Source organism: Lipotes vexillifer, unplaced genomic scaffold (assembly GCF_000442215.2).
Source record: "Lipotes vexillifer unplaced genomic scaffold, Lipotes_vexillifer_v1.1 scaffold663, whole genome shotgun sequence".
In the NCBI taxonomy this organism is placed as follows: Eukaryota; Metazoa; Chordata; class Mammalia; order Artiodactyla; family Lipotidae; genus Lipotes; species Lipotes vexillifer.
The window spans coordinates 927576-948618 of record NW_006788963.1 but is presented as its reverse complement, the minus strand read 5'-3'; the positions used below and the strand labels follow the sequence as shown (position 1 = coordinate 948618).

Genomic DNA, 21043 nt, shown 5'->3' with positions numbered 1-21043 from the left:
ATCCTTACACATACATACATACATACATTGCCCAACAAATCTAAGGCTTCCAAGTATTTCACTGGGCTTTTATACTTGCAGATCTAGTACAAGAGTTGAACACTCTGAACTTACTTGCCAAGAGCTATGTATGCTCTTAAAATTAATACCTGGAAATTGTGTTACTTAGAATCTGCCTATTACTATTACCAAAGATCCCCCCCAAACTAATAAGCCTGATTTCCTTAAAGGAAAGGAAACCAACTATATAGAAACTTACAGTTTTCCTTTATCCATCATAAAACTATTGGGAAATTTCTGAAATGCCATTGGATTTGATGGAATCATTCAGTTAAAATATAAAAACCATAAGTTAAGCTGGCTGTCTTTTAAAATTACACACTCAAAAAAAAGTACACTGGGAGTTGTTTTGTAAACTTCATTCTCTTCAATGCTTTTGCAGTTTACAGTGATGTTTCACATTTTAGTTCCTTGCTGCCTTTTTCATTTTGATCTTCGTTTGTATCGGATAACTGGATTTTCAGGGGTGTGAATCATTGTTGTATAATTTACAGTGGGAAAATATCCATCAATGAGATCAAATTCATATAAACGAAGCATAGTGGACCAAATTGTCTTGATTTGAACATAAGCAAAATTCTCCCCAATACAACGATGACGCCCTGTAAGAGAAAACAGTTCCATAACAGTCGGCTGAAATTCTTTCTCATGTCTTTGAGCCTGGAGTGATAAAATTTGTTTATCTACAGTTAAGGTGAATAGCAGATATACAGATATATAGTAAAAAGATGACATATTCTTTTCAAAAGAATGTAAGTAACTAATAAAAATCCCAAGAGATTTTTAATGTCCGTTATTAGGGGAAACAGCACATGGGTAATTATACAATCATTTTTCCAGTTGTTTATTTGAAACCTAACATCTATCTAGGTTAAAAATAAGTAAGGTATGAAACATACGATGATAATCTAGTTTGGAAATATACTAGAATATTCTTAACTTCTGTCCCAAGAGAGCCATAGTCAAAAGTTAATATGAACCTTCCAATCAAAACTTTAAATGTCATTACAAATGATAATGGAAGAAAAAGAAATTTAATAAACCAAAAATAGCAACACATCAAAATTTAAAAGGTCATATACGTGTAAAAACTGACAAGCTGATTATAAAATGCATACAGAAATGCAAAGGACTAAGCTATCCAAAGCGATCCTTAACAAGACGAACCAAGTTGCAGGCCTTAAAACTGACTTCAAATCTGACTTTAATACTAAGGTATGGCAACTGTGATAACGTGGTTTGCAATAAGAAATACGTATTTAGTCTTCCATCTTGGCACAGAGCTCCTCAAACCTGTGGAATTTCTTAAGTGAAAAGAGCAATAAAGGTCAAAGAGGAAAAGAGCCTTTTGTTATTCGTAACAAGCCCCTTTCAACCACAGTTGAGTTTGCTAATGAGGTGACTGCCAGGGGAACCAACCACGTGATTAGAGGGTTGGAACTTTCAGCAATACCCCCCAGCTTCCAGGAGAGAGAGGGTCTGGAGGTTGAATTAATCTCCAATGACCAGCGATTTAATCAATCATGCCTATGTAATGAAGCCTCCACAAAATCCCTACAGAAGTACAGGGAAGGGACAGGACAGGGGACAGTGTTCAGAGAGCTTCGAGGATAGTAAACACGTGGAGGTGCTGGGAGGGTGGCATACCCACAGAGGGCTTGGCAGCTGTGTACCCCTTCTACTTTGCTCTATGCTTCTCTTCAGTCACGCTATTCCTGAGTTATATACTTTTATAGTAAACCAGTAGTCTAGTAAATAAAGTTTTCTAAGTTCTGTGAGCCATTCTAACAAATTATGGAACCTCAAGGAGGGGATCTAGAGAACCTCGAATTTATAGCCAGTTGGTCAGAAAAACAGGTGCCAACCTGGACTTGTAATTGGCATCTAAAGTGGTGAGGGACAGTCTTGTGGGACTAAGCTGTTAACCAATGGGGTGTGCACTAACCCCAGATAAAAGCCAGATAATTGTCAGTTTAGAAATGGGGCAGAATTTGGGCTGGAGAACTAATGCCCCTTCCAACTACTTGAACAATCTATGACTCTTATTGATATTTATATCATATACCGTTATTGAATTTCTTCACTAAATAGTTACTAATATCTGAAGTTCCCAAAGGACTTTATACTCGTTTATGTATGGAAAAGTTGTGACCAATGACAAAAATGTCATATCACTTAAATGATCTCTTTGGAAAAACAAATAATTCATAGAATATAGTTTAATCTGTACCAGTGAATGGAGAAATTATTGGAGGAACGAGAGTCTGCCTGTGTTATTTTAGGATCTTAATTGAAATGCAGAAGTTTGTCTACCTATGCACAACCTGCCCAAATTTAAAGACCATCTTATCATCAGGATATATAGGCAGAGAACCAAAAAGTTTACTAACAATCCAGAAGAGCTTCCGTGCCATTACTCTTTTCTGAAATGCTGATTGTCTCATCATGTTTAGCCTGAAATAATGGCCCAAATGGTGTGCTAACTCCAATGGTTCTTTAAAACAGAATTCACAAAGAGCTTTAAATACTATGATAAGGGAAAACAGGGTGAACTATAAAGATTAGAACTTATAAAACTAGATAGGTTAGAAGGTAATAGAACATTGTAAGGATTCACAGAACTATTTCCTTTAGTACAAATGAAATATTTTTTCCAACCTGCAAAGATTACACTCCTACAGATGTTTGCAGGAATGTCCCTATGAGGAAAGGGAAAGATATTTGTAAATAAAATTCACATGGATTATTCTGACAGGCACAAATATGTTATCAGAACAAACATTTCAAGTGTCAAATGTAATCATCTTACCAGCTCCAAATGGCACATAAGCAAACTTCTCTCCTGATGCTGGATTGTCCTGTAAGTAGCGATCAGGATTAAAGTCCAGACGTTCTACCCATGAGTCTTTAAGTCTTTGATTGACAGTGGGAGAAACACACACCTGATGTCCTGGAGGAATGGTATACCCTGCCACAGTCTAAAATTGAAAGCAACACATTTCACTAGATAATTTAAAAATATTCTAACAAATAATCAGACCATTGTGTAACAAAGCATTAATATACATGAAATATACATATATTTTTAAACTGGCTACATGATAGGCCAGTTAAAAATTATTTTAACTCAAGATGATTTCCAAATAACACACATTGGGCTGGAAGTATATACACAAATTTTAAAAAGTGATAATGCCTTGGGGGTAGGAATGGGATTTCAAGGAGCCTTTCACAATCCAATTTACACACTTCCACACTGTTACAATTTTTTACAACAACACGTTATTTTAAATACCAAGAAAAAAATATACTTCCATTTTAAAAACCCCTAATTGTGAAATTAAAATGTAGAGAGAACAGATGAGCATGTATACTGTGCAATTATGTAAAAATATTTATACATTTAAAATATGTAAAACTGAAAATTATGTAGAAGTGATTATTCTACTTTTTTAATTTAAAAAATTCTCTTTGATATTATGATATTTCTTCTTGATAAATAACAACTGGGGGCACAGAGGAAAAGATCTAGCCAGGAGACTCACCTGAGGAGTTTTGGCCATTCTCATCATGGTCATTATAGGAGGTCTAAGTCTTAATGTTTCTTTTATGCAGCGATCAAGAAAATTTAGGTCCTTGACCTAAAAAGAGAAAAAATTTCTCGAGTTTTACAAATATTTAACATACTTCAACAGGACAAACAAGTTCAGGGTAACTGGGAATATCCTGTCTTATTTTTGTCCATGGTCAGTAAAGAAAAAGAAGGCAAGATAACAGATCACTCTGAAGAATGGCATGGTAAGGACCTTCAAAAATTCACTCATCTAAGAAATGAAAACATTAGCAAAAATCATCAATGTCAGCTTTTTCGAAACCTATACACAAATGTTTAGAGCAGTGTTATTCACGGTAGCCAGAGGGTGGAAACAACCCAAATGTCGATCAACTGATAAAGAGATAAATAAATGTGGTACAGCCATACGATGGAATATTACTTGGCAATAAAACAGATTGAAGTACTGATACATGCTACAACATGGATTAACCTTGAAAACATGCTAAGTGAAAGAAGCCAGTCACAAAAGACCACATATTGTATGATTCCATTCATATGAAATGTCCAGAATAGGCAAATCCACAGAGACAAAAAGTAGATTAGTGGTTGCCAGGGGCAGGGGAAATGAAGCATGACTGCTAATGGGTACTGGCTCTCTTTTGGAAGTGATGTAAATACTCTAAAATGAAATTGTGATGATGGTTTCACAATTCTGAATATATTTTAAAAACCAGTGAATTGTATACTTTAAGTGGGTAGATTTTATAGTATCTGAATTATGTATCAATTAAGCTATCACTTTAAAAGTTACTAAGATCAGGAATGAAAGAAGAGACATCACTATTGACCTAATAGAAATAAAAAGGATGCTAAGAGAATACTTTAACAATTGTATGCTAACAAATTAGGCAACCTAGATGAAATAGACAAATTCCTAGAAAGACACAAACTGCCAAAACTGACTTAAAAAGAAACAGAACATATGAATAGACCTGTAACAAGTGAAGACATTGAATTGGTAATCAAAAAACTTCCCACAAAGAAAGCACAGACATAGATGGCTTCACTGGTGAATTCTACCAGACACGTAAGAAAGAAAGAACACCAATTCTTCACAAAGTCTTCCAAAAAGTAAAAGAGGAGAAAATGCTTCCAAACGCATTCTCTGAGACCAGTAATACTCTGATACCAAAACCTGTCAAAGACATAACAATAAAACTACAGACCACTATCCTTTATGAATATAGATGCAAAAATCCTCAAAAGAATACTAGGAAACTGGATCCAGCATTAGGACATTTCAGGGAAGACTATGGGGAATTTTCTAAAAATAAAGAATCTAATCAATTTAATCTATAGTATATAGAAAATCCCAAATTGTCCCCTTTAAAAATTAGCCACACATACTCAGTGTCAGAGGCAGCAATGAAACTGAAAATCCAACAAACCTGGTCATAAGTTAAGGGAGGCAGTTTCTCTCCACAGACTGTTTTCTGTTCTAAGTAACATTTTTCTTGAAGTGTTTTGTCTCTGGCCAAAAAGAAGCCCATCCAGGCGCTGGTAGTTGAGGATGTATGCTGCCCCGCCAAGAGCAGTCCAATAAGCATGCCTGCTACTTCATCATCTGTCAAAGGATGCCCATCCCTAAAGAATGGACCGCATACACAAATTTAACATTTGGCAGACACATTTCATGTCTCAACCTTTATATAAAGGGTCAAAATGAATTAATTTTTCTCTTGCATTTGCCCATCACAAGTCAGAATTTTTTTTTTTCCTTTAGGGAAAAGAGACCAATAGAAAATATGATACTGGTTACAAAAGACTTCATTGAGGTTTACTAGCAAACTTTTCACCATGCACAGTACTGGGATTCCAATAAGGCACAGGATCCCAGTAATTTATGTTTCATCCATTTAAAAAGTTCAAAGGTCATAGCTACTAATTTTGCCAGCATTATTACTTTTTAAATGTACATATTATTTAACTATGTTTTAATGTGTAAAAAATTTCCTGCTTCAGTTTAATATGTGATCTGAAGAGCTCTTACTTGTAAGTAGAATCTAGTAAAGTTTGGAGAATGTCATCAATTTTTTCTCCTGATTCTCTGCGTTTCTGGATTGCCTTATAGAAAATATTCTTGATCTCTCGATGAGCTCTGTCCCTGCGTCTGTAATTCAAACATGAAAATGACTTTAAAAAATAAGGTAATACTTTCAGGCATCAAACTGACAAAACTCAGAACCAAGAGGAAAAAAAGAAGCCATGAAAATCTTATATTGTTAGGGATTTCTAAGGTCCTTAAGGGCAGGAGATGTGTTTTAACATACATATCCTTGATTCTTTACACACTACCTGTGTTCTAACTAAAGGTCTAAAATAAGACTCAAATGATTAATCCGTTATAACCATTTTCCAGTTTAAGAGAAAGCAGAATACTCTTTTACATTAATATGAAATTCCAATTTTAACCAAATTAATTCTTGAAGCAGACAGAGTCACTCTGGTTCTTATGCAGGATTTAGCATTAGAATAAATCCCCATTTTTCACCTGAACAGAAATGAATCAACAAAGGCACAGAGAGACTACTAATATGCAACACACTAAGCTACTCGTCAAGTCCTATGAGCAATGTTTCTCTGTATCACAAACATCCCTTAAGGAGATAACAATAGAGCTGTCAAGGAGACAGAGAAAATTAAAGGAAGGTACTAATACTTCAAAACAAACTTCACAATATACTACAAATTAGTTAAATACTTTCAAACAAGTGCTTAGAAGGGCTGTATCACTTTTAGGTAGAGTTGAGAAACCCTCCTGAGTACAAGGAATATGTGAGATAAGTAGGTTTTAAAATAGCAGAACAGATAGACAACAAATTACCTTTCTAATTAACTGAAACTTACCTTAAATAAGCTGTGTAAAGAAATATCGAATGCTTACAGAAGAATGGAGGCTCATAATCTCCCCCAATTTGTTGGTTTTATATTTAATTTTTATCTTTGTTAATACAAAGCAAACCAACACTACAGTAATTAAACAAAGTGAAATGACCAAGTATCGTTTCTTTATCCATACCTGAAACTAGGCAAAGGGAGCCAGCCTGGCAAGAGCCAGGCTGCGTGGCTAAAACCTCCATCCAAATCTGCATACAGTTGTGCCACCTTCTCATTGAGTTGACTTCTGATTTCCTTTCCATGTAAACAATGGCTAGCTGTTAAAATTATGAGCTCAGAAAGAGCTTCAAACAAATCTAGAGGGGAAAAGATCATTCCCATTACTTTTGCCAAAAATTCTTTTGCAATGTTCTGTTTTCTTAGAGATATAAAAGTACTGTGAAGGAAATGAGAATAAAAACTTAACTCAGGAACCAACAAGATCCTATTCATACCATCAAAAAAAGCCTATAAATATGTGGCTACAACAAAGAGAGGCAAGAAAATAAATGATGGGAGGCACCCCACCTCTCTGGACAGCCAAAATAGATGCCACAAAGGTATCTAAAACCTCACTCATACTCATGAGCCCTTCATCTTGAAAAGATAAAATGAAGATAAAAATGAATGTGGTTATCTGAGTTCCAGATCACAGTATAATAAAGGCAGTAAAAAGGTTATTTAGTGCATATGGGGACAATAATAAGGTGCTTTCCAAGGAATAGCAGTCCAAAGACTGAAGAATGGATTATTCCCCAGGTCAAAAGTGGGAAAAAAACTGAGAAGTGAGAAACTCAAAGGTCAGAAAAAAACTGGTCTTGACCATACATAAAAGAAAACTGTAACCACCAACTTGTATATCCAAACATTAGAGACAGATGCATCAGGCAAGCACATCTGGGTGACACTTTAAAAGTCATAACAATTATCCAATCAATATCCTGTTCTTTAATTCCATGTTCACCAAACGAACTTCCAGTTATCATTTGGCTTTCCAATTAGATTGCCAAAAAAGAGAAGTTCAGCAAATATTCTGGGGTTCTTGGTACCATAATTATATCTCACTTGTATTTATTCAGTTGGAGCTCTAATTCATGCATCAGCTTCTTGTAGAATAGGAAATATGTCCCATGAACTTTAGGTATATTAAATAAAACCAGGTTCTGGACCTTTTATAGAAGCTGAAGACCAGACCCAGAATGTGGTGACCTACACAGAGGTCTTACTGCCCTGTAGGCAGATGTTGCTTCCTGCTATGAGTATGACAATTGTCTCTGAAGGCAACAATTACTGCAGTCCAATATAAAAACTGGATTCACAGAATCCAAAGAATTTTAAGTTACATTCAATATACTCCCTATATAATGTGAGAAAACATACATTTTTTTAAAGATTTCTATTGGGAACAGCTAAATTCACACTTTTGGTGGTACAGTAAGCTTATGTATTTAAATTTACTTTTTTCTTGGAATAAATCATTCCCATACAATAGGAGAAAAATAACATAATACATATATAATTAAGTGATTTAGACTTCTACTTGCCCATTGGGAGTTCAAAATTTTTTATTTTATTTATTATATTAAAATGACCTTGAATGTAAGTTTTACATACAGTTTATTTCAAAATTCAATTATGAATCATTTTTATATTACTCACATAAATGAGCTAAATAATACACACATTAATTAACCCATTTTAAGGTTTTGCTAAATGAGCAGCAATACAGTAAGTCCCCTACATACAAACAACTTCTGTTCCAAGGGTGTATTCGTTAGTCCAATTTGTCCGTAAGTCCAACAAAATTAGCCTAGGTACCCAACTAACACAATCCACTATATAGTACTGTACTGTAATAGGTTTATAATACTTTTCACACATATAATACATAAAAAACAAACACAAAAAATAAAACATTTTTAATCTTACAGTACAGTACCTTGAAAAGTACAGTAGTACAGTACAACAGTTGGCATATGGCGCACAATCGCATCTTTGAAAATTCGCAACTTGAAGGTTCGTATGTAGGGGACTTAGTGTAATCACTTCCTCTCGGGTCTTTTAACTCCACGGTAATCATAACATGTTCATTTCATTAAATCTAAGGTGGTTTTACATATGGTGTAGTTTGCTTTTTACACACACACACACACACACACACACACACACTCTTCACTTTTTTTTTTTTGCGGTACGCGGGCCTCTCACTGTTGCAGCCTTTCCCATTGTGGAGCACAGGCTCCGGACGCGCAGGCTCAGCGGCCATGGCTCACAGGCCCAGCTGCTCTGCGGCATGTGGCATCCTCCCGGACCGGGGCAAGAACCCGCGTCCCCTGCATCGGCAGGTGGACTCTCAACCACTGTGCCACCAGGGCAGCACCACACGCACTCTTAAGATTTCTAGTCACAGAAAAGTAGCCATATTTGGACAAATGCAAAACCAAAACATTTTGCTTACTTTTTTCTCCACTTTCTCCCCAACTTTGAAAGTACTCCTTTGTTTCTTTTTCAATTATAGAAACATGCTGTCTAAAGTGGGCTATGTTAAGACCACTTTTTAACATTTTCTTCTGCTCCAAGAAAACCTTCAAAATATTAAGGGTACACAAGAATTACAACATTCATTAAAAGATTCATTTGGGTTATTATAACTCTTTAACACTCAAAGAAAACAATATTCTGAAAAATTGAAAATAAAAATAAAAATAATTTTCTTAACTACACACCAGATATGGGAAATTTAAAGTATCTATGCATATATCTGAAGTAACACGTAGAAGACACTTGCTACGCAGGCCCAAGACAAATGATAAATTAGGAATCCCACTTCCTGCCTTCCTTTCTATAGATACACACTTTCCCCACTCCTGACTCCATGGCTCACTAGTCCTATTCTGTTATATTCTAGTCTTCCAACCCAATCCAGATGCCAACACAATCTCCCAAAAGTCCATTACGCTTTGCTAATATTTTTATCCTCCTTCACATATTCTCCCATCTATTCCCAAACAAATACCATTCCTCACTTATGCTATCTTCCAAAAGTTTAATTAGAATGTAATACAGTCGGAATAAATTCACACTAAAACAAAGAATGGTTTTAGCCCTTTGGGGCAGTTCTATTTTAAGAATCTGATAAGCTGTGTGGGAAATGAATACATGTATCCAACCAGGGGGATTGCCCAAGGCTCTTGCTTTTGGTCTTGAGGACAGCTATTCATTCGCCCACACCTCCTCAATCCCCAGAAGCAACACTCAATGTCAATTCTTACCTGCTATACTAGGGTATTGGGTAATGCATGGTATGTTCACAGCCAGAGCCCACACCTAGTAATTGGGCTAATTATCTGATTTGCATTTTACATCAAATTGCAGCACTTTAATATTTGAGTTTGGAGGAGGAAAGAAATCACACAAACTTCTAAAGCCAACAATCTCTAGCTCAAAAAAGCTCTTATGCTAAAATTTCAGGTGGGAGTAGGAAGGTAGGAGGCCCTCCTGATGAAATAATGGGATTTTTCTTCTTACTCGCTCAAATCAAATCCTAATACGCTAAGTTCTCAGTGATTCTATTTCTTTGTACAGGAAGCCCTTTAAAATTGCTTAGTCCATGCCAGCAACTATAAGACAAAATACCCATTCTTTGTCAGCTACCCATGGTTTTCCTTCTTTTAACTGTCTCATGATTCTTCAGATTTTTGAGTCAAAGAATAAATTGCTTCTATACTTTAGATATATAATTTATACTACTAGCTATAAATATTATAGTATAGATTTGTCTTTCTTCAAGATAACAGTGTCACCTACTGGATTAGGCACATCATAGGCAACTCCCTTCCCAAACACAGGTGTTGTCAGACGACTGTAGACATCTTCTGCATTCAAGTCTTCATTTTTACTATTAAAAAGCAGTGCAGCAGCATCACTCCCCAGAAGGTAGGTAAATGTCTTGCCCACCATGGTAAAACTAAATACAGGTCCATACTAAAGTGAGAAAAGTACCCATAGTGATGTTACCAAAAAATCCGCAGTGCTAAGACATTCATCTTAAATAACAATACATTGCTGAAAATTAAAACATTCATAAACCTTAATACAATTCTTCCCCCAGTCCTTGTCCAAATGATATTCATTCCGTTGCAAATAAAATATAAATAAAACTTTCTACTCTGCTTTTTTCACTATTTATGTTGAAAATATTTTCTATCTTTTACACAGACATCACGTTAACTGTTCTTTCACTATGGTTGATGTGTCCATTTTTTACTTATTATAGATAATTATATAATGAATATCTCTGAGAATATAGATTTTTTCCCCTTTGGTTAAAGATAAATTTACAGGAGTAGCCAAAGGATATGACCTTTCCTACAGCACTTGCTATATGAAGACACCAGAGGTTTATTTAGTTATCAATGTTACCACTAACTCACCAACACTGAATGATTTCATTTTTAATTTTTTGTTAATCAAGTTAAGTGTTAAATACTTTGCAGTTTTCGGATTACTATTGCAGACTGTAGGCACTGGGGATACAATCATGAACAAAAATACTGTCTGTGACTCATGAAACTTAGTCTATTGAAAAAGATACAACTTGATCAAATAATCACATTAACAAATGTAAAACTCCAAATGTGAGAAGTACTACACAACAGAAAGCAACTCTGCGATGAGAGAATGATCAAAGGGAGACTACAAAGAGAAAAAGACACCTGAGCTGAGACCTGAAGGATGGTAGCAGTTAGCCTGATGGCTGAGCATGCACAAAGTTCCTAAAGGTGAGAGAAAGAGAGGGAAAGGATGAGATGAGGGCAGAGTCTGGTAGGGCCGAGACCATACAGAGCCTCGTAAGCCATAGTCGGGAATTTTTATCCTTGCAAGCAATGAAATGTGATGGAAGATTTTAAACTGCATGGGAAAGAGACTAATCTGTGCATATTTTAAAAGAAAGATCCCTCTGGCTCCTGTATGGAGAGGAGAGAGGGACAGGAGCTAAAGGAAAGCCAGAGGACCAGTGAGCCTGTTACAGGAACCTGATGATGAATACTTGGGACAAGGTAATGGAGAAGCAGTGGAGATCAGAAGCAGATGGATACAGAAGGATTTTGAAGAGAGAACCTGCAGACTTGGCAAGGGCTTGATGGATGGAGAAGTATCAAGAATGACTCCTAGGCCTCTGGCACATTGCAAAACTGGGAGAACAATGGTGAGAGAAGCAAATAGGACAACCAGGATTGGAGAGAGAAAAATCAAGGGTCAGACTTTAAAAATGTTGGATTTCAGGTGCCTTTGGTCAACTAAGAAAGAATCATGTGGGAGGTGGATATCCAGGTCTGAAGATCAGAGAAGAGACCTGAACCAGAGACATTAATTTGGGTGTTATCTATATCTGGCTAATAAGTGAAGCTGCAGGTAGAGACAAGATCATCTAGGAAAGAATAAAGGCCAAGGACCAAACCTCAGTGAACCCCAACAGTAAATGGCCAGGCGTGAGCCCACAAATGAGTCAGAGAAGAAGTAGTCACAGAAGTAGAAGAAAAAATGAGAGAAGCCACATTTAAGGAGGGAGTGGTCATCACTGACAAATAGAGCTGAGAAATCAAGTTCACTGGATTAGGACATGGAGCTCATTAGTGAAGGGGCTAAAAGACAGACTAGAGTGGACTAAAAAGTAAGTAAATAGGATGTGTGGAAATAGGGACTAAGTACAGACAACTCGCTGCAGGGGGAGGGACATGAGAGGAGACTGAGTGGCCAAGAGAAGCTTTGGTCTTTTTAAATGGGTGACCTTTGAGAACTTTCCAGAGAAAATGGGAAAGATCTAGTTGAGAGAGAAGTCAACTATAGAGAAAAGAAATAATAGCAGAAGGTTCCTGTGACAAAAGAGGGATGGAGAGTTTAATCTCCCATAGAAGGCAAAATAGTGTAATAAAATCAAGGTGACAGCATATAGTGGGCTAGAGCACAAGATTCTGGAGCCAGATTGCCTAGGTTCAAATCCCAGCTCCTCCACATATTAGCTGTGACCTTGGTCCTACAGTCAGAGAAATTAACATTGCTGTGCTTCAGTTTCCTTCACCTATAAAATGGGAATAATAATAATAATGCCTACTTCACAGAACTGTTGTCAAGATTAAGTATATACATATATTTTTTGATATATATACCATGATATATATACATATATATATATATATATATATATCGTCATCATATATTATATATACATAAAAGAAAACAGTGCATTGGCCATCGTAAATATAATGTAAGTGGTTTCTATTATTATTAGTAGTATCAACATCATCATTAAAAGCACAGACTCGGATATCAGACCACATATTAATCCTGGCTTGGTCACTAGCTAGCAGTGAGCCCAAGAACAAATTAAATAACCAGTTTCTCAGTTTTGTCATCTATAAAATGGATATACCTGAAAGTATTTTTGTGGAGCTTCAGTGAGATAATATATATAAAGCACTAAGTACTGCACAAAGTTAAGTGTTTCAGAATTATTAATGTAATAGGAAGAAAAGAGAATACTATTTTCTATATATATTGCTATAAGTAGATTTGTATGTTTGAAATTGGGAACGTGAAGGAATTCCCACTGGATGGTTTTTAATTTCTCTTTACAAAGGAGACAAAGTCATCTGCTTCAATAGAGAGAGGTAGGAAGATTTAGAAGTTTCAAAAAGTGAAGGTTTGAATAGTCATTGTGCTGAGTGGGAAAGTAAGCCAACCACAGAAAGATAATAGGACTGTTGAGCAGTGTTCAAAGTTCATTCAAGGTAGGCAATCACAAAATGAGAAGGACCTAATCTGGTACAAGGAAGGAAAAATGACTATTAGGCTCCCTCCAAGGTTGGATTTTTACCAGGTAAAGCACAACGAACAGCCAGGGGCAAGGAAATTTAAGGTACTGGCGAGAGTGTAACTGAAATGATAGACCATGGTCCCAACGTGTAAAAAGAAGGAACATAAAGAAGGCTGATGGAGCAGGACAAAGTAAGTGGAACAGTGGACTGGACCATCTAATGAGGTCAAAGAATGGTTATAATGGAAGGAGTTGGAGAGGCTAACCAGGACAAGTATTTGTGCTCTGAGACTAGGGTGTCTAAATTAATACTGTGGAGGTAAAACAGGTAAGAGTGACAAGTCCAAAGCGGCACTGTGGAGCAAATGGCTAAACTCCCATCGGGGAGGAGAGGGGCAAAGATTTGAGGGGCCACAGTGCTGTGTGGGTCACCCAAGTGGAAGTGAAGTCACAGAAGACACGTAGAGCAGGTTAGAAAATTCCACAGACGCATGGTTAAGAAAAAGAAGGGTCAGTTAGTATCAATTTTAACTATGATCAGTGAATACAAAATTGAGGCCAGTGGTTTTTAAACCATAGTTGCCAGAACTAGATTTCCTCAGAGATCATCCCAGGACATGGAAGAACATAAAAGGGTCTCCAAGGCCCCTCCAGCTCTTAAACCAGAGCAGCTCCAATTTTATCGGTTTCCTATACTGGGAATAAGCGTAAGATTACACGTTTTTTTAATGATCTGCCATTTAAAAGAAAATTGGAAAAGCACTCATTTCTTTTCCTCTAATGATTTGGAAGACTTACCTTCTCATATGCATTTTCTAGGAATTCAACTGGACTTTTCCCAAATGCTATAGCATGTCCAAGGAATGGAACTGGAGAGAAAATGTATGGTGGACTTTTCTACAAGAAAACAAAAAAAAACCCTTCCAGTTTACATTTCCTATTACAAAACATTCAGTTTAGTTTCATGACTGAAAAAAAAAGAAACTTGTCCTTAATATTAAAAAGTTACCAAGGGCTTCCCTGGTGGCACAGTGGTTGAGAGCCCGTCTGCTGATGCAGGGGACACGGGTTCTTGCCCCGGTCCGGGAGGATGCCACATGCCGCGGAGCAGCTGGGCCCGTGAGCCATGGCCGCTGAGCCTGCGTGTCCGGAGCCTGTGCTCCGCAACGGGAGAGGCCACAACAGTGAGTGGCCCACGTACCGCAAAAAAAAAACAAAAACAAAACAAAAACAAAACAAAACAAAAAGTTACCAAAAGATGAAGCACCAAAAGTAACTTAACAATAAACATACCGCAAATACCTTAGCAGAATAGCCATAGTAAAAAGATCAGAGGGCTTCCCTGGTGGCTCAGTGGTTGAGAGTCCACCTGCCAATGCAGGGGACTCGGGTTCGTGCCCGGTCCGGGAAGATCCCACATGCCGCGGAGCGGCTGGGCCCGTGGGCCATGGCCGCTGGGCCTGCGCATCCGGAGCCTGTGCTCCGCAACGGGAGAGCCCACAGCAGTGAGAGGCCTGAGTACCGCAAAAAAAAAAAAAAAAAAAAAAAAAGAGCAGAAACTCAAAACCTAATATAAGATAAACGACTAGACAAACACCAAGGCATTGCAATTATAAACGCGGAACACTTTCTAGAATATGCCCAGTATTATTAGTGGCTCTAGGCAACTATCCTAATCATTAGTAGAAAAAAACAGAAAAGTCAAACTATGGTTTCTTCACAACTTATTTCTACTACCACTCACAATTTTAGTCCCAAAATCTTGACTAAAGAAGGTAGGGAAAAAGACAAAGTAATGTGAGGGAAAGAAGGGAAATGTTTAAGAAGCTACACTGATCAGTAAACAGAACGCATTTCATGCTTCTCTCAACAAATGATCTAGACCTATTGATTCTACACAGAGAGTAGATCAGTTTTAGCAGGAACATTTTAGCACACATTGTAAAAGGTACTTCAGATGCCCCAAAATGAGACCTGCAGATTACAACATCAAGTCTCCTGGAAATCAAACTTGGAATGATAAAAAAGGATAATACTCATATCTTTCGTGGTCTCAAATAGTAAGGAGCTCTATAAACTCACTCTTTTGGACAATAGCAGCAACAATCTTAAAACGCTAAAGTTACCTTTGTCTTTCCAAAGACAAATAACACTTCCTCAAAAATACCACAAGTAGGGAAAAAAAAAAACTGCCGAAAAAAGAAACAAACTGCCTCATGCCTGTTATGGTTCAAACAAAAATAATTTTTAAAACTACTTGGTCAACAGTTTGTATATTCCATTGTCAGTAAAAGGGTCGTTTTAAAAGCTACTTGGTTTGTCTGGCTAAGGATGCCTTCATCAAATGTATTAGGGAAGCATGAAGCCAGTGGTCAGTAAAGCCACTAAGTTAGAGGATCTGGTATTTTATTAGCATAATAGGAAGGTCCCTACAACACTCCAGTCACTCTCACTCTACCAGACTGAACATAGCTCCTTTCATACTGATGTAAATCGCCATTAGGGGTAATGACACAGCCCACAGGACACTGAACCACACAAGGGTAGCCACCAGGATGACGGCCAGCAGGGCCGAAGCTGCCAAAAACATCACCACCAGGGCCCCCACCAGGCCCGAACCCCCCCTGCGGCGGCCAGCACAGCCAACCGGACGCTCAGCGCCACAGCCAAGGCCGCAGCCACCGGATCCGGCCGTGGCCATTAGGGCCACCAGTGCCACCATGACCACAATCGAGGCAAGCACGACCCCAGCCAGGACCAGAAACGCGGCCACGACCAGAAACGTGACCGACATTGGGGCGCCCAGCAGCAAGCCCAGCTTGGATTGGATTGGTCAAGGCAGTCTCGACCGCCAGCGCCACCAGCATCAGTGCCGCTGCCACCCTCCCCCACCCCATCCCCCAGCGCGCCCGCCGCCACTGCCCAGCCCAGCACCACCGCGGTCCCAGACCCCGGCTAGCCCTTCGGTCGACCTGGTCGCATCGTCCCCCTCCAGAACCCCCGAGGGTGCACGTACCGCCCCAGGTGGCAGTGGGGCCAGGTGGCCGACGGCGAGGCGGAGCAGGTAGACCAGGCTGAGCGTGAAGGCGCAGGCAATGAGTAGCATGGATAGGAGGTTGCCGCCTGTCACTTGCTCCATAGCCTGCCCCAGCACCGACCTGCCCGCTTGCAGTAAGCCCAGCACCACCATCCCGGCCGCCACCCCCGCGTCAGTTCACCGGAGACGCTGGAGGCCGAGGTCGCCCCGGCTCCTCCGAATCGACGGAGGGAGAAGAGCCGGCACACGCGACAGGAGGCGACCCCGGCCCGCAGGTCCCCTACTAAATCCAGCCCCACCCCCCTACTCCCGGTTCCCTAGCGCACCACCCTGTGCGTCACAGAACGGGGCGGGGCCTGGATCTGGCCGCGCCCCTTAAAAAGGACCTCCACAACGCCGAGGTCTCCTTAAGCCGGGAGAGAGGACATGAAGAAGAAGGCGGCACCTAAGGCACGGGTGGTACAGAGACAGAAGAGTACGTGGGCTTAAGAGGAGATCACCCTCTAAGAATCGCGGGACACCGGAGCATATATGTCCTTGGTGCGAGGCGCCAGGACACGGCGCCGCCATGGGAAGGGCGGAAGGATCTCAGAACGACATCCAGGGCGGCGGCGCGCGCTCTGTGATTGCACCGCGTGCTGCTGAGGTGATCTCGGCTTATGCCGCGTCAGCGGGGCGGGTGGATGGGGCACCGCCCCCTGCCTGGGCGAGCGAAGGCACAGCGTCTGAAACTGTTCGAGGTCCGCGTCGTGGCCATTCGGAGAGACAGTTTCAAATATTCGCGAAAAGGGAGATTGCGAAAGACGCCGTGTACCCACAGAAGGTTGGGACGCCGAGGTCAGTCCCATCTCACCCCAAGTAAAACCAGTCTGACAGGTATTGAAGTGCGGACATAAAGGTGTCAAGTCTTGGTTGTTGGGTGTTCTGCCTTCTCCAGAAACAGGTTTTACAAGCTAAATTTGTATGTTATAGGCCGTCGTGACCTACTGGAGGCAACATTTCCCAAGAACGCCCCTTATTCTGACCGTTTAGGACCAGAAAGATTTTGAAGTGGGAGTTCAACCCTCCTGCTACAGTCAACCTGATCTCATCCACTCCCGTGGTTTCAAAGAAGCGTGTATATAAAATGACTGCCAAATTGAACCCTCCTGTTAGCTGACTGTCACGAGCCCCTGACCAGATTCATTTCTTTATTCAGTCGACCTTAAGAGCTGGGTACTGTGCTAGGCATTGAGGGTACAGAAGGGAATGAGAACTGCGAGGCCTTCGGGGAAGGAGCAGTTAATAGCCAATTACCTGTTCTGACACCTCTGCCTAGAGAGCTGATGCTCATCTCATAGTTAATGCAAAACTAAACTCATAAATCTCCGCCCACCTCGCTGCCAGCCTTCTCCTGTAATGCCCTCTGTAGGAAGGGCACCACTGTCCACCAAACTGCCCTCCTCCGCTGTGCCTCACATCGAGTCAGACACCGAGTCCTGTAATTCCACCACCTTAAAAGTTTCTCCATTCTTGCCACTGCCCTAGGTCAGGCCCTCATCATTGCTTGTCTGCATTACTGCAGTAGTATGCTACCTGGTCTCTGCTTCCGTGCTTGCCTTTGATCTGTCCTCCACACGGCTGCCATTTCTTCCATCACTAAAGCTGTGTTGCAGTCGTCTCCAGTCGGTTTCCTCTGTTACAAGATGAACTTGAGAATAGGGATTGTGTCTTTTAATCGTTTTTATATTCTGCATTTATTCTAATACATAGCAGTTCACAAAGTGTGGTTCATGGCCTTCTGGGGATCTCCAGGACTCCAGGGGGTGTATGCAAAATAAAAGCCCTTTATAATAATACCATTATTTGCTTTTTTACTGCTGGAATTTGCAGTGATGGTGTCAAATCAATAGTAAATAAAACTTCTGGGACCTTAGCACAAATCAATAGCAAGTGGCACCAAACTCTAGTAGTCATTCTTCACTGCCATGCACTTGCAGTAGAAAAAAATTGCCTGCTTCGCTTAAGAAGGTCCTTGATGAAATTGTAAGCATTAATTTTTTTAAAGGTCAGCCATTGAGTACATGTATTTTAACTTGCTGCTTTTTTCACAGAATGGCATTTTTGCTTGAAAGAACAAGTGACAAACTTTGATCCTTCAGATTTGGGTATTTGACAGATGTTTTCTTTGAAAACGAAGTCAGCCTCTCCTTTAAAAGAAAACCACTGGTAGTATTTGTTGTCAATGATAAAATTAAAGCTTTCAAATAAAAATTAAGAATTTTAGAAAACATATCTACCACTATGAACTTGACAACTTACCAATTCTTGAGACTTTTCTACAGAGAAAATTTAGTAACAAGTGGAGTTTGTATAATAAAATGTGTCAGCATATTGAATCTTTGCATAATTAAGAGCCAGTATATTCAGAGGTACAATGCGTGATGTTACAAGATCATGCATGAGTGAAACATCCATTCAAAGTACAACTTAGACCAATAGATTTTCATATAACAGAATACAAAAAGTTCATTGATACAGTTTCAGACTCTACATGCAACTAACTTTTAAGATACTACCACTTGTGAAGAATATAATTATCTGAAAAAGTTACTAAAATATTCCTCCCTTTTCCAGCTCTACATCTGTGTGAAGCCAGGTTATTTTAATGTACTTCAATCAAAACAATATAGTTAGCACAGTAGATTGAGAGCACATGAGAATTCAGCTGTCTTACATTAAGCCAGGCATTAAACAGATTTGCAAAAATCTAAAACAATGCCACCTCTCTCTTTTTTGTTTTTGAAAATATAACTGTGTTCATAAAAATGCATTAACATGGGATTGTTATTTTTAATAAATTAATAAACACTTTCATTTCTCCACTTTAATTTTTACTACTATAAATATTTATAAATATAACACACTTTTTTTAAAAGTTCTTTAGAGTTCTTAATTTTTAAGTTTGTGAAGGAGTCCTGAGACCAAGAAGTTTGAAAACTGCTGACCTAGAGTATGATATGTGGCGTTTTCAATTTTTGTTCTCTGTGGAGCCAGTGGCATATCATCAGTACTACCCTCCTATGAAATCATTTAAAATCAAAACCTGTTATTCATTAAAACTTCAAGCTAGGTCCATTGTATAACCATAGTTTTTGTTATTTTATTTATTTATTTTGTTGTTGTTGTTATTTTAATATGAGTTTTCCAAGGTGATGTTTCAGAAGCACATCATAAAATGAAAAGGGAGATTGTTGCTTCACCATGGATTCAACCCTACTATTATCTTATTAGTTGAGTATGGTAATTCAGCTTTTTCTTATGTTGCGCATACTTCTCATCAGACCACTCCTTTAATATTATTGAAATTAAACTTGGTTCCTTATTGTGATCTAAGAATGGACTGAAATGCTGGGTGATTGATAAAGCATCTGTGATCAAAGTCAGAGTTTCTTTGTTTAAATATTTTTAATGTTTATTTAAATAATAAGATGCTTGACTGAAAATAAGCTAGGATCATTTCTTAAAAGTTTTCTTCCCTTTTTGTATTCTTCCTCTTATATATTTGGGAGGGAGAGGAGGATTATATTGACTCCTGAATCAGTATAGACTGCAGCCATTTTTCCAAAGAGCTTTTCGCCTCTTTGCTCGGCCTTGAGCCTCTGCTCACTTTCCCGTAATTCCTTAGTAAGATGATACTCTCTGACAGAAAGGGTATTCCCCTTAAAATACCCAAAACCACACTATCAACATGTGACCTTACCTTTACAACTTTATTGAAGGATTATAGGTAACAAAATAAATTTTAGTACCCAAGAGAAAAACTAAAACCAGATGCTTAGGGCTTCCCTGGTGGTGCAGTGGTTGAGAGTACGCTTGCCGATGCAGGGGACACGGGTTCGTGCCCCGGTCCGGGAAGATCCCACGTTCCGCGGAGCACCTGGGCCCGTGAGCCATGGCTGCTGAGCCTGCGCGTCTGGAGCCTGTGCTCTGCAACGGAAGAGGCCACAACAGTGAGAGGCCTGCGTACCGCAAAAAAAAACACCAAAAAACAAAAACAGATGCTTAAATATGACTATTTCTAGAATCAAAGGAAAAGAACAAAACAAACATTTCATGGGGACTGGGGGTCCCCTTCATGGACACAGAACAGTATCTGGTTGTGTTTAGATTTACTTCTCTGTTACTACTCTGTGAAGGAGCTTTCTTTAATCCCTACTGTAAAAAAAAAATCTCCATTTAGGAGGACTCTAACCCATACCCACAGAGATTTGTTCTACCCTAGGAATCACAGCCCAACTCACACACAAACTCCATCCCCGCTGCAGAGGATGGAGGACACAATTTACAGGAGACAGGACACAGTTCTCCAATACATTTCCCTAAGTCTAAGTTTTTCAGTAAGAGGCTGTTAAGCAAAACTATCCCATTTGGCACCTCGAGTCTAGGCCCCTCAAGTCTCTACACCAGTGAGAAATGAAATGTACACCTTCATTCCTCCTGTAGTTTTCTGGTAACTTACTGGACCAAACACACACACACACACACACACTCTCCAAGGACAAACATTTCTCAGCTCTGGGACAATGGAAGAGAAACATTTTCTTAAATGATATTTCTTAAACATTTCTGGCTAAATTTACACAGATTTCCCTGC

General features: G+C 39.2%; 1 protein-coding gene across 2 annotated transcripts; it reads right to left on the bottom strand.

The window, feature by feature from the left end:
• Nucleotides 1–298: 298 nt before the first annotated feature.
• CYP51A1 (cytochrome P450 family 51 subfamily A member 1) lies at nt 299–18043 on the bottom strand. Of its 2 annotated transcripts, none has more exons than XM_007461896.1 (10): nt 18032–18043; nt 14169–14267; nt 10361–10537; nt 9012–9138; nt 6696–6870; nt 5667–5786; nt 5065–5260; nt 3606–3701; nt 2870–3038; nt 299–662 (listed from the first exon to the last, which is right to left on the bottom strand). In XM_007461896.1, the coding sequence occupies exons 1-10, from the start codon at nt 18041–18043 to the stop codon at nt 484–486; spliced, it is 1350 nt and encodes a 449-aa protein (XP_007461958.1). In that variant the 3' UTR covers nt 299–483. The 2 variants fall into 2 exon arrangements, with proteins under 2 accessions (XP_007461958.1, XP_007461957.1); XM_007461895.1 differs by lacking the exon at nt 18032–18043 and adding an exon at nt 16387–16748.
• Between the last annotated feature and the right edge of the window lie 3000 nt (nt 18044–21043).